Here is a 13,678-nt window from a genome sequence, read left to right on the forward strand (position 1 = left end):
AAAATTATTTCAGCATGTTTCTAATATAAATCACAATCACCGGAGCTCAGTACTGTATGTAACTCAAGCTTTAGAACTACAACCGTGAACTACATTTCCCATGAGTCCTTGCATGAATGCCTGTCTTTATAAGCTTGTTTTTGACCAACATTTGTTCTGATGAAGGTTTAAAGGCAGAAATCTTTTTCTTTGAATTTGTGCATTAGATGAGAGTGCTGATTAACCCTCCTGTTGCCCTCAGGTCAAGGAAGGACAGGAGGAAGGAAGGAAGGAAGGAAGGAAAGAAGGACGGAAGGAATGAGGAAGGAAAGAATTAAGGAGGGAGGGAGGAAGGAAGGAAGGAAGTGAGGAAGGAAAGGTGGAAGGAGGGACAGGAGGAAGGAATAAGGAGGGAGGGAGGGAGGAAAAAAGGAAGGAAGTAAGGAGAGAAGGAAGGGAGGAAGGAAGGAAGGAAGTATGGAAGGAGGGGAAGAACAAACGAAAAATTAAAGAAAGAGGGAGGAAGGAAGGAAAGAAGGAAGGAAGGAAAGAAGGAACAGTCAAAAGAGATGGGGTCAATTTGACCCCGGAGGACGACAGGAGGGTTAAGAGCATAATAGAGTGAGAGAGGGGAAACAACTTGATAATTGATTCATGATTTAAGAAGTTTTTTTTAAAGCTAAAATGCTAAAAAAATAAATAAAAATGCTGGTTTCAGCTTCTCAAATATGAGATTTTCATGTTTTTTCAATATTTGGGGTTTTGGACTGTTTTGATGGCACCAAACAAGACATAATAATACAACACAGCACAGAAAATAAGATATATCCCATTCTGCTGTTTTGATTTGACACTTTTTAAAGGAATTATTGATGCTAAGAAAAAAATCCTGAATATTGTATCTGTCAGAAAAAGACTATTTTTGCAGTGTAGAGTATTTTTCTTCCTCCTGGGTGAATTCCAGCAGCATGACAGGCGTGATTACAGAACGCTACGTTTGTGTTGAACGCTCCCTCCTTTGAAATAACACAACCGGTCACACAGCAAACTAAAGTAAACGCAACAGTTACTCTGTGAGATACAACAACAATGCCTGACATGCTTCAGTCACAGAAAAGTGTGTGTGTGTGTGTGTGTGTGTGTGTGTGTGTGTGTGTGTGTGTGTGTGTGTGCGTGTGTGTGTGTGAGAGAGTGAGAATGTTTTTAAGTTTTTAATCAAATTATTCTGTTTCTTTTTGACATTATCGCTGCTTTTAACACTAATATTCAGGGTGACATTTGACCCATATTTTCATTTGAAAGCTGTAAAAACATCACATACACATTTCTTACAGCGGGACTTTCCCTAATGTGACCCACTGAATACAAACATGGAAATAAAACACATCTTTTTTTAAACTTTTGTGCAGCTGATACATATTTTTATACATGCAAATGTACAAAATCAGTGTTTATTTAATAAAAAATCTTGCCTTTATTCATCATATTCTATTAAATGTTGTCCTGGACTGTAAAATAGTGATTGTAAATGTCTTTTTTTTTTTTTAAATAATAGATTAACCAAACGTGTGTTAATGACTGATGGTGAATTTTTGAATGTGAATTGATGTAAAGATTAATTATAAGTCAGAATATGAACAGTATGTAAAGGGTTAAAGGAATATTCTCTATTTTCCTTTTAAATTTATTAAGTTTTTAATCAAATTATTCTGTTTATTTTTCCACTTTTGTATCTTTTCTACTTTAAAACTCAAACAATGTACTTCTGTAGTGGACGTATTAACTAACCCTGGACTACTGCGTTTTCATTTATTGCTTATTGATTTTTCAAGATGCTGTTTTTTTTTTTTGTTGTTGTTGTTTTTTTTAAACATGTGGGGGTCTGGGTGTCATGACGACAAGACTCCAGCAGACTGCAGCCTGTCCGTGCTGCTGGGGATAAAAAGACAAACAGAGACTCAGTCAGAGAGAGCAGGGACTTTCCAAAGCTCTAACACACACACACACATACAAACATGGAGGCTGTATTCCCTATGGACAGGCGAAGTCAGGGTGTGTGTGTGTGTGTGTGTGTGTGTGTGTGTGTGTGTGTGTGTGTGTGTGTGATAGCAGATAGCAGCTCTCCATGACGCCGCCTCCAGACGACAGCGGCATGTGACTCTGCTTCATCTCAGTCACACACACTCCAGGGAGAGAGACACACACACACACACACACACACACACACACACACACACACACACACACACACACACACACACACACACACACACACACACACACACACACACACACACACACACACACACACACACACACACACACACACATACACACACACACACACAAACACACTTAGCCCATATACAAACTGAACCTGACAACAACAACAACAACAACAACCTTTGCTATCAGATGAAAAGGGAGGGAGACAGAGGAGAAGAAAGTTGGGGAGGAGAACACAAAGAGGGAAAGAAGGAGTGAAGGAGTAAACGAGGGGTGATAGGGTGACATTTCATGGAAGGAAAAAGAGGGAAAATATAGATGAAGAGTTAACAAGTTCATTTGAAGTTACAGTTTATTCTTTTTATTATTTCCCCTAAACAGTAAAACGAGTCAGCCGTGATCCATAAATGTAAAAAAAACGAAGTTAAGAGTTCGAAGTTAAAAAAAACATTAAAATAAAAAGAAGGAGAAGAGGTAGAGAAGAAGAGAAGAAAGAAAAGAAAGACAGAGCCAGACAGAAAAGACGAGGGCGGTAAAATGGAGGATGGTAGAGAAGGAAGAAAAGGACAGAAAGGAAAAAAGAGGAGGAGGTAAGAGAGGAAGGAAGGATGCAGAGAGAGGAGGTAGGGTAAGAAAAAGGGAAGGAGGGATGAAATAGAGAAGTGAGAAAGGAGGTAGGGAAGATGAGAAAAAGTACAGAATGATGAAATACGTAGGAGGTAAGGTAGAGGAAGGTGGAGGAGAAGAGGTAGGGAAGGAAGGAAGGAACTGAAAACATAGGGAGGTATATGGGGAAGGAGGTAGGAGACTAGGAAGAAGGAAAGGAGTAAAGGTGACAAAAAGGGAGGAAGAGAGAGAGAAAGAGAGAGAGAGAAAGGTAAAGACATATGGAAAGAAGGAGGGAGAGATGGCAAAGAGTTTCCCTGCAGGCATCTGACCAATGAGATCACCTGTGTCATGTTGACGCACAGCGACCCTGCGTGTGTGTGTGTGTGAGTGTGTGTGTGTGTGTGTGTGTGTGTGTGTGTGTGTGTGTGTGTGTTGTCGTCGTTGCGTTATGTACACTGAACATGATGATGGGAATCTGCTGCTGGTTGCGTTGCGTTCGTGTCTGCGTGTAAAAGAAGAGGCTTAGGTGGCTTTGCGGTGACCCCGAGTTAATGACGCACACACACGCACACACACACACAGACACACACACACACACACACACACACACACCATGAACCCGAGTGTGACTTTCAGTGTGATCATGTGATAGAAATGTCTTACAGGTGCCTTAAAGCCAACAACAAATCCCCTTACAGAAAACAGCCTTGAGTGCTGGCATCTGTTTGTGTGTGTGTGTGTGTGTGTGTGTGTGTGTGTGTGTGCATGTGCGTACGTGTGTTTACACTGTAATGGTTTCACTGGAATCCACAGATGCAGATTATTTATGCATATTTGTGTGTTCATGATGCACTAAAGTCATTTTTTACTAAAACCTCAAGATGCATTCTTGTTTGTAGAGAGTTGGTGTGTGTGTGTGTGTGTGTGTGTGTGTGTGTGTGTGTGTGTGTGTGTGTGTGTGTGTTCGGATTAGAAGAAGAACAACAAATGGTGGAAAAACACAGAACACTGACGCAAAAAAGAAAGTGATAATTTGCACAGTTTGGACGGAGAAATGTAACTCGATATTAACTACCGTACATCTGACGAGGGACGACTCCCATGAGGAGCTAAATGTTTTGCATAATGTGCGTTAACTGAGCTGTCAGCACATTACTAAACACACATACGTCCAGCGGTGGATTCTCATGCAGATGGTTTTAATTCGAGCCTCCACCCTCCAAGACAATGAAAGTGAAGGAATCTTATTTGTGATGCTCAAATAATCCAGAAAGTATCCTTAAATATATAAAAAAACATGCAATGTGTTTGTGCAGGAAACGTCCGACCGGATCTACTTTCCTAAAGGAAGAAATAGTCCCTGCCAACAGTGAGTAATCAGTAACTTGGGATACTGTTTCTGGGAAAAGAGGTTGACATTTTTAAAGGTTCAGTGCTGTAAATACCAGAAAATAAAACCCCAATAACCTCTAACACACTGACATAAAAGAAGACATAAGATATCTTAAAGTTTAGACAAATAGAACAAATATCTGCACGGAGAGATAACGTGTTTTTATCTCATATGAGGGAATGTTACTGAAGTTACTCCGAGCAAGTTCAGATATTAAAGAAGGAGATTCTCAACCTTTTTTTTTTTTTTTGGCTTCACTTTATCTTTAATAAGATAAACTCTGCTTCATTTAACAGACTGTAGTATGTGTAGAAGCAGCATCCACTGAAGCCTGAAAACAATTATTGGATATTTGATGCCTGAGGACATTTAAAGTTCATTTTATTCCAAACTTATTAAAAAAAAAAAAAAATCTATGTGTTTTGTATTGTGCTTAACTGTGAGATGATTGTGTCATAATATGTGTGTGAAGCCCACATGAACATACTATTATTATTATTGTTATTATTATTATTATTAGTAGTAGTATAGAGTGAGTCACAGGAACATCGATGTGTGTGTGTGGCTTTATTTATGCATGTTGACTGTTTGTTTGTACTTTTTTTGTACCCTTCACATGTGCTCTCCTCTGTGTGTGTGTGTGTGTGTGTGTGTGTGTGCGTGTGTGTGTGTGTGCGTGTGTGTGTGTGTGCGTGTGTGTGTGTGTGATGTCTCCTATTACGCGAGGCTGGGCGTGGGAATGTGTGGAATGCCGGGTGACGTCAATGGTGACATTCCCGAAGCCCTGAGTCCCTGGACAACAGCTGAGAACGACAGATCCGAGAGAGAGAGAGAGAGAGAGAGGAGCACAGAGAGAGAGAGAGAGAGAGAGAAAGAGAGAGGGAGAGGGGAAGAAGAAGGGAGGAGAGGAGGTGAAGGGAAAGGAGAAGAGTAAAGAGGAGGAGATATGAGAAAGGAGAAGGAGGTGAAGGATGGAGACATGAGAGACAGAAAGGGGGTCAAAAGAAAAGCAAAAGTGAAAAGAGAGGGAAAAAAGAGAGAGAGAGAGGCAGAGGGGAAGAAGAAGGGAGGAGAGGAGGTGAAGGGAAATGAGTAAAGAGGAAGAGATATGAGAAAGAGATGAAGGAGAAGGAGTGAAGGATGGAGACATGAGAGGATGACATGTGGAAAGGAAAGGAGGTCAAAAGAAAAGCAAAAGTGAAAAGAGAGGGAAAAAAGAGAGAGAGAGAGAGGGAGAGGGGAAGAAGAAGGGAGGAGAGGAGGTGAAGGGAAAAGGAGAAGGAGAAGAGTAAAGAGGAAGAGATAGGAGAAAGAGATGAAGGAGAAGGAGGTGAAGGATGGAGACATGAGAGACAGAAAGGGGGTCAAAAGAAAAGCAAAAGTGAAAAGAGAGGGAAAAAAGAGAGAGAGGGAAGGAGAGGGGAAGAAGAAGAAGGGAGGAGAGGAGGTGAAGGGAAATGAGTAAAGAGGAAGAGATATGAGAAAGAGATGAAGGAGAAGGAGTGAAGGATGGAGACATGTGGAAAGGAAAGGAGGTCAAAAGAAAAGCAAAAGTGAAAAGAGAGGGAAAAAAGAGGACTGGGAGAAAAACAAGATTAGAAGAGAAGATTGAAAAAAGAAAGAGGGAGCGAGAGATAATAGATAAAAGAGGAATCAGCCGGGTGGATCGGGTCACCTGAGCTGCGTTTCGGGACAAAGAGGTTTCATGTTTCTACTCACGGAGGAGACAAGATAAACAACTTCCCGACTGTTACGGTGCATTACAACCTTCCACCACTAGGGGGAGCTGTTCTGACTTCACATTAAAATTAATAGAATTTTTTCTGTAATCTATAATTTTCTCATCCTGTTTTTTTCCATGCTGTCTGTCATGTTTCTATCTTTGGTTTATTTGGTACACACAGCATCTATTTCGGGTCTATTCGTCCCCAGAGAGCGATCACTGACATTTTTCTTCCATTTTTTCCCCATTAAAAGTTTTTTTTTTTTAGGCGTTTTTCCTTATTTGAATCGTGGGCGTACAGATTGTAAAACGCACTCAGGCTAATTTATGATTTGTGATATTCGCCTATCTTGAATAAACCTGCCCTGACTTCTCTTATTGAAACACAATAAATCAATGGACGTCTCTTTATTTGTATTAATAGTGATGAAGTGAATAAACTCTGAACTTTCTTGGCAGAGGGGAAAAGTTGGTCACAGCTGAGCTTCGTCAGCTGTCGGCAGCCGCCATCGCCTGCAAGTGTGATTTACTTTTAAAGCAGTAATAATCCCACCTGTTGGGATTAAAGCACAAATGTATGTTCCACTCATGAATACATGGGCCATTAATCCTTAAGGAATCTTTCAGAGAGCAGGATCTTTGAGGAAATTTGGGTATTTTGATAATCGATGAATCATTTTAAGCATTTTTTTTTTATATAAATTGCCAAAATTCAGTTTCCAGCTTCTTAAATATTAATATTTACTGTTTTATTTTAGTCCTCTATGGCAATAAATTGAATATATTTGGCTTGTGGACTGTTAGTGGGGACAAAACAAAACATTTGAGGAGGTTAATTTCAGTTTTGGGAAATAATAATCGACATTTCTCACCATTGTCTTAATATTTTTATAGACTAAACAAACAAAATAGATCATTTAAGAAGATAATGAGCAGACTCTTAATGTATTATTGCCATTCAAAGATGAGAGCTGGATGCTTTTTGATCAATTAGAGCCGATTTCATACACTACAAAGATAAAAATCAACATAAAATCTGCCAAACTTTAGCTTTTCTTTACATACTTAGTACTATAAGAGGATATCAACAGGAAGTGATGTCATCGTGTGGCTGATCTGCACTTCCTCTTTTTGATTCAAAACTTCTAACTCATTTACTAGACACCATTTCACTGTTTATACTCTTGGCTTTGGTGTATTGTTGGTGCTTTGATTCACTGCAGTGCTGGAAAGTTATTATTATAAATGTATTGATTCATGGCTTACCTACAGCCTGAGATAAAACCTTTACAGTGTGCATATAGAAAGAAGGGAAAGAAAGAAAGAAAGAAAGAAAGGAAAGAAAAAAACACCTTCCCACCATATCTATTACTACGAGCTGGCTGGCAGTATCTGTCCCCGGCTAATGGGATTTAAGGGGAGAGCTCTGGCCAGCGTCAAAGTCACCTCTGAGGAGAGTCCTGTGCCAAGATGAGGGACAGTTGGATGGAGGGAGGGGGGGGGGGGGGGATTCGGGGTGGGGCGGCAGATTATTCCAGAGAGAGGAGACGAGGGGGAACAGCTGAGGGAGACAGGATGAAAGGGGGGGAGGAAGGGAGGAAGAAGGGAGGGAGGGGTGAAGACGGGAAAGGGTCGAGCTGAAGAGTTAAACAGGCTGCTGACGGGATTTCAGCTTTTTTTTTTCTTTTAAAATTCGGAGTTTGACACCATTTCTAAATATGACGTGTCGGTCACTCCATATTTGGCTCTTTTGGCCCCCGACTCGACTTTCATCATCAACCTAAATCAACCCAGTTTTTTTTTATTCATTTCAAAAGATCTGACACACGCCTGGTTTCACACCTCTAAAAAAAATCAAACAGCTACATCTCCAGTTAGGATTAAGAGAGGCGATGTCATCTTACTGTATAAATAGCTGCTAACGTCTATGAGGAGAAGGAAGCCACACACACATGTTGACTTATAGACAAAACTTCTATTTAAATCTGAGTTTTTCTTCCACAACATTAAATGAACTACAACAAGCAACCGCTACTACAAGGCTCGATGGAAACGTCAAAATATAAAACTGAAAACAACAGAAATCAGCTGTTATAAACACAACGTCAGACTGAGTCAATAAAGTGAATTAAGCAGCAGTTCAGTCTCATTATACGTCTGATTTTTAGCTGTTTTTAAAGATGTTATCTGCTGTCATAAGACCAAATTTCTTCCTCTATCTTTCCTCTTTTCTAATCTAAAAAAAAAAGGGACAATTCACCCAAATAACAACAACAAGAAGAATATTCATATAAAACATATTCTCTTGTATTTTTTAACCAAAATCTATCAACCGTGAACAATCCAAACTTCATTTCCCAACACTTAACCATCACAATTATGATTCTGAGTCACAACATTTAACACAAAAAGTGAGGAAATGCTTTTTTTATGTGTGATTTTTAAGGTGATCTTTAAATGTTTCCACCTTAAGACGAATAAAAAATACCAAATTCAAACGTGCAGCACTGATTCGTCAATTAATTAGCAGTCAAATTAAAGATAAATGCTTCAAGTTAAGTCTTAAAGTGGATTTCATACTAACTTTTAGAGCATCTGTCACTTATCAGCTGGCAGATGAGTAATAATGTCAAACTTAAAGGTCTAATGTACCAACTTTACCAGCCACTTCCTTCCTCTTTCAAGCTACGATGGCCACAAAACTCTTGTTTTTAAAAAGTGAAAGTCCGTCTCTGGTGTGTGTGTGTGTGGTTTGTCTCTTCTGGGCTACCGTAGAAACTCTTCTCCCTTTGTTTATATAAAGCAAACACAATGATTCTTACTTTAATGGGCTTATACACTAATTAAAACACACTTATAACATATTTTTATAAGTCGATGATACTAAATTCTGCACACTGCACCTTTAAGAAAACTTACTTCTGCTTTTTCTACATTTCTGTAGTTGAACATTAGTTTATATGTCATTTTCTGTCCGTTTCTGTTCCTCTTTCTTTTTTTTTTCTTTTTCTTTTTTTTTTTTAAACCCTCGCTCTCCTGTTTCTGTCTCACAACCTGAAACCCATTCTGTTCTTTGGACTGTTTACAAGAAGCTTGTACTGTGACTCTCAGCTGTCGCCAGTCAACAGGTGTTTACGTGTTTGTGTGTGTGTGTGTGTGTGTGTGTGTGTGTGTGTGTGTGAGCCTCGGACACGTGACGGAGCCTGTTGCCACACATAAAAAATATTCTGCATGTCTCTGTGTTTAAGTCAGGCTCAAAAAATCATTTCCCTTTTAAAACGTCCGGTTAAAATAGAGGAAGACGCTCTGCATGAACGTGACATTAAGAAAAGAAAAAAAAAAAAAAAACACTTTTACTTACGGACTGGACTCGGGCACGCTCCGTTTGAGTTCCCCAGATCTCCTAACAGAGCACCTGCAGCACACAGCAGAACACACACACTTCATCATTACAACAATATAACATTTCATATGAAAGAGTTTAATCTGAACAGCACTAAATGGAAAACGCTGCATGTTCCACTTCAATCATTAAAATCAAGTGAGTCGTTAAAAGTAGAGCCGCTGCCATCGACACCCACTTCACTTCATCAAGGGCCGTCAATTGGTTTCAATTCTACATTTTTACAGTTAATTTTCTAAGTGCTGGATTCAATGGTGCTTATGTTGTGTGTGAAGGGAAAGAAAGTCATTTAAAATATTGTTTTAAAAGGAGAATTATAATGTGTATTATGTGTCTTTTCTTTATGTGCTATGTGTCTGAAAATAAGTTTAAAAATGTTCATATTATTAATAAAACATTTGAGTTAAACGACCAAAACAAGACTTTTTAATAGCTTAATTTGGGGATATAAACATATTTTTAACCCATCATAACAAACTGCTCAATGCAATCAGTGTTAAACAAAGGAGTTAAAATAAAATAATAATAATACTATATCCAAAGTTTGAATGGTTTCATTTTAATCAAGACATATTTGAGTTTAGTCTAAAAATCTGAAAAAGCATTAAAATCCCGTTTTTACATTTATTTTTATCTATTTATTCTTTATTTCCTCTTATTTATATTTCTTTTACAAATTGTTTTAAATTTACTTAAACTATGTACTATTTTTATTGTTATTTTTATTCATATATTCCATCTTATATTACATTAATGTTTTTATTTCTGTCCTCTTTCTTGTTTTATTATAATATATATACTTTATGCTCCTGTATGTATGACAGGTGCTATACAAATAAAGTTCTTCTTCTTCGTCTTCTTATTTATTTACTTTATTTACATTTTTTAAATTCTTATTTTCTTTTGTGTGCACTGCTCTCAATTTTTTCTTTTTTTCTTCTTCTTTTTAATTAATTCTTTCATCATTTTTTACTCCTTTTTCTTTATGTTGTCACTTATTCAGTCTCATTATCTGCTTGTCAATCAACTGTGAAGCTTTGCTATATAAATAAAGTTTAAAAAATATATATATCTTTCGCTTAAGTAAAAGCAGCAATATCACAATGTACAGAGAGTCCATCTCTAGTAAAAGTCATGCATATAACATGTTAATACTATAAAAGTATAAAAGTTGTGAGTGTTATATTATTTCTATTATTGGATGACTGGTTTTACTGCACCAACATGTAAGCAGCATTTTTAATGTAGCAGTTAGTCGAGGTGAAGCATATTTCTACGCTGACACTCATTTTCCCTTCTCTGCTACAGATTCAGCTTTTGGCTTCAGAAAAGCAGAAACTCAAGGGAGGGGGGGGGTTGGTGGGAGGGGGTGGAGGAAGGGGGGGGGGGTAGTTTAGGGTCATGAGGGGTGACTGAGAAATATCTGGCTGGGAAAGACACATGGGAAAAACACCAATAAGCAGATATGATGAACCCAATACAGCTCTGGTGATGTGGGGGTGCATAGCAGGGCACAGCGGAGTATCTGCACCACTGAGGGAGGGGGGGGGTCCATTACTGCTATGTGAAACCCTCCTGCTTCGGAGAACGGCATGTTATGAAAGATGCTGTAATGCATTTGTTGCGCGTTACATCACCTAATTCTGACTTACAATGAGATTACGCTGGTCGGAACAAAGCTTGATAAGTAACCTTGTCTGAGACGCAAAAATGGGGCACAAATCCTTTTAGTCAGAGAGTGAAGGATTGGTTCGCCACAAAGAGGCAGCGGGAGCACGCAACGCAGGAGTGCAACAACCCCCCCCCCCCCGATTCAAAAGAAATGATGGATTCCTGTCATTGTGAGGCATTGTGTGTTTATTTGAGCAAACAGGCATCAACACACACACACACACACTCTCTCACACACTCTCACACACACTCTCACACACACACACACACACACACTTATACACACACACACACACACACACACACACACACACACACACACACACACAGACACAGACACACACTCATACACACACACAAACACTCATTCACACACACACACAATCATACACACACACAAACACTCATACACACACACACACACACACACACACACAATCATACACACACACGAACACTCATACACACACACACACACACACACACTCATACACACACACACACACACACACACACACACACACACACACACACACAATCATACACACACACGAACACTCATACACACACACACACACACACACTCATACACACACACACACACACACACACACACACACACACACACACACACACACACACACACACACACACACACACTTGATGTTACATGTACTGTGAAACCTGAGAAATAATAGTAACTAAGAAGCCATCATGGAGGAAAAAAAAAAAAAAAAGGTCTTTAAGTAACCACGTCGCCATGACAACCGTGTCTCTAAAAAGGTGGGCTCGAATAAGGTTGAATACCAATTACAGCAATAAGACACATTAGTTCAATCAGGAGTTTAAGGAGTGCATTGGTCAGATTAAAGCCGGTGGTCACAGGATATGAGCCACACACACATATACATGATATATATAAACATGCTGATAATTAACATTTAATGTAATAGCAGCAGAGATTAGTTACTTAAAAGTTAATGTCCTCTGTCAGGAAGTGTTTATTCCAGGTGAGCAATGATTGATTGAATAACTAATATTCTGAGTAATTCAATTAAGTATTACAACTCTGACATATCATCATCATCTCTTAAGTTTATTTCCACATCCAGCAGTTACATACAGAGCAACATTATTATTATGCATTAAGAGTCGTGTTTCTGTCCACCTGTTGAATGTAAAGTCCAATATTCTCTCTTTTAGCGTTTTTACTCTCTACTAACTCCTGAGGGAAATATCTGACTCTTTAACCCTCCTGTTGTCCTCGAGTCAAGGAAGGAAGGGAGGAAGAAGGAAGGAAAGGAGGAAGGAAGGAAGGAGGGAAGGAAGGGAGGGAGGTAGGAAGGAAGGAAGGAAGGGAGGAAGGAAGGAAAGGAGGGAGGAAGGAGGGAACGAAGGAAAGGAGGAAGAAAGAAGGAAAGGAGGGAGGGAGATAGGAAGGAAGGCAGGAAGGAAGGAAGAAGGAAGGAAAGGAAGGAGGAAGGAAGGAGGGAAGGAGGGAAGGAAGGAAGGAAGGAAGGAAAGGGGGAAGGTAGGAGGGAGGGAGAAAAGAAGGAAGGAAGGTAGGAGGGAGGAAGGAACGAAGGAAGGAAGGAAGGGAGGAAGGAAGAAGGAAGGAAGGAAAGGAGGGAGGAAGGAAGGAGGGAAGGAAAGAAGGAAGGAAAGGAGGAAGGTAGGAGGGAGGGAGGAAAGAAGGAAGGCAGGTAAGAGGGAGGAAGGAAAAGAGGAAGGGAGGAAGGTAGGGGGGAGGAAAGAAGGAAGGGAGGAAGGTAGGGGGAGGAAAGAAAGAGAGAAGGTGGAAATGAAAGAAGGAGGGAGGGAGGAAGGACAGAAGGAAGGAAGGAAGGAAAGAAGGAACAGTCAAAACAGACAGGGTCAATTTGACCTGAGAGGACGACAGAAGGATTAAGCTGCTAAATGCTCCACTGAGAAAATATCAATTACAGCCAGAATCCAACATTATATCCCCTAAAAAGCTACGAGGGATTGTGATGTATTCACTAATTAATGTCCACTTCATTAGCTGTGTTTACATTACAAATCACTGCACACTTTTTTTTTTGGTGGGTAAATATTGACCTCATTCTACTGTTTGCATTAATGTGTCTTCTCCTGCAGGTAAAGAATAAAGCTGTGTTTGTGTTCTGCTCAACACATGCCTGTTATATGCCTTCAGCTCTGCACCTGTCAATCAAACAGCGTGGGCGGCACTGTGTCGAGTCTTTTTGAAGAAGTTCTGAGTGTGTTTTTTTTTCTCTTCCTCAATTTACATCCTTTAGTTCATTATGCTTTCAGAAAAATGCAAAATTCATCACATGCTGTTCATCAGAGGAGTTTTTCTAGGAGAGGATGGTGTGGCGTTCAGACTGTAACATACTGGTTGGATCAATCAGCAGCTGTCAGCATCAACACTGGACGTCTACTTATATAAAATGATGGATTCACACAATCACAAACAAGCTGCGCAGCTGTGCAGCACGTCGGGTCCAGCAGTCCAGCTGTGTCTCTTACCTGCGCTGGCTGGTCGTTGTGGTAACCCTGGCGACACGGTGTTCCTCTGCAGAGCCGGTTGCTGTGGCGACAGGAGGCGGGGGTCTGTGAGGGTGGAGGTGACAAAGGAGGTGGTGGTGACCAGGGCGCCGCCGGGGTTATTACTGAACTGGAGGGCCGCCGC

General features: G+C 39.9%; 1 protein-coding gene across 1 annotated transcript in view; it reads right to left on the minus strand.

Moving 5' to 3' along the window:
* Positions 1–13,678, minus strand: part of mef2d (myocyte enhancer factor 2d) — a gene marked incomplete at its 5' end in the record, with an annotated part of 33,218 nt that extends 19,540 nt beyond the window's left edge. Inside the window, 2 exons of the mRNA XM_062423185.1 lie at positions 9,292–9,345; positions 13,516–13,678. Of these exons, the coding sequence (XP_062279169.1) occupies positions 9,292–9,345; positions 13,516–13,678 (217 nt within the window). The remainder of the gene's footprint in view (positions 1–9,291; positions 9,346–13,515) is intronic.

This window comes from Scomber scombrus, chromosome 7, assembly GCF_963691925.1.
Source record: "Scomber scombrus chromosome 7, fScoSco1.1, whole genome shotgun sequence".
NCBI classification, from domain to species: domain Eukaryota; kingdom Metazoa; phylum Chordata; class Actinopteri; order Scombriformes; family Scombridae; genus Scomber; species Scomber scombrus.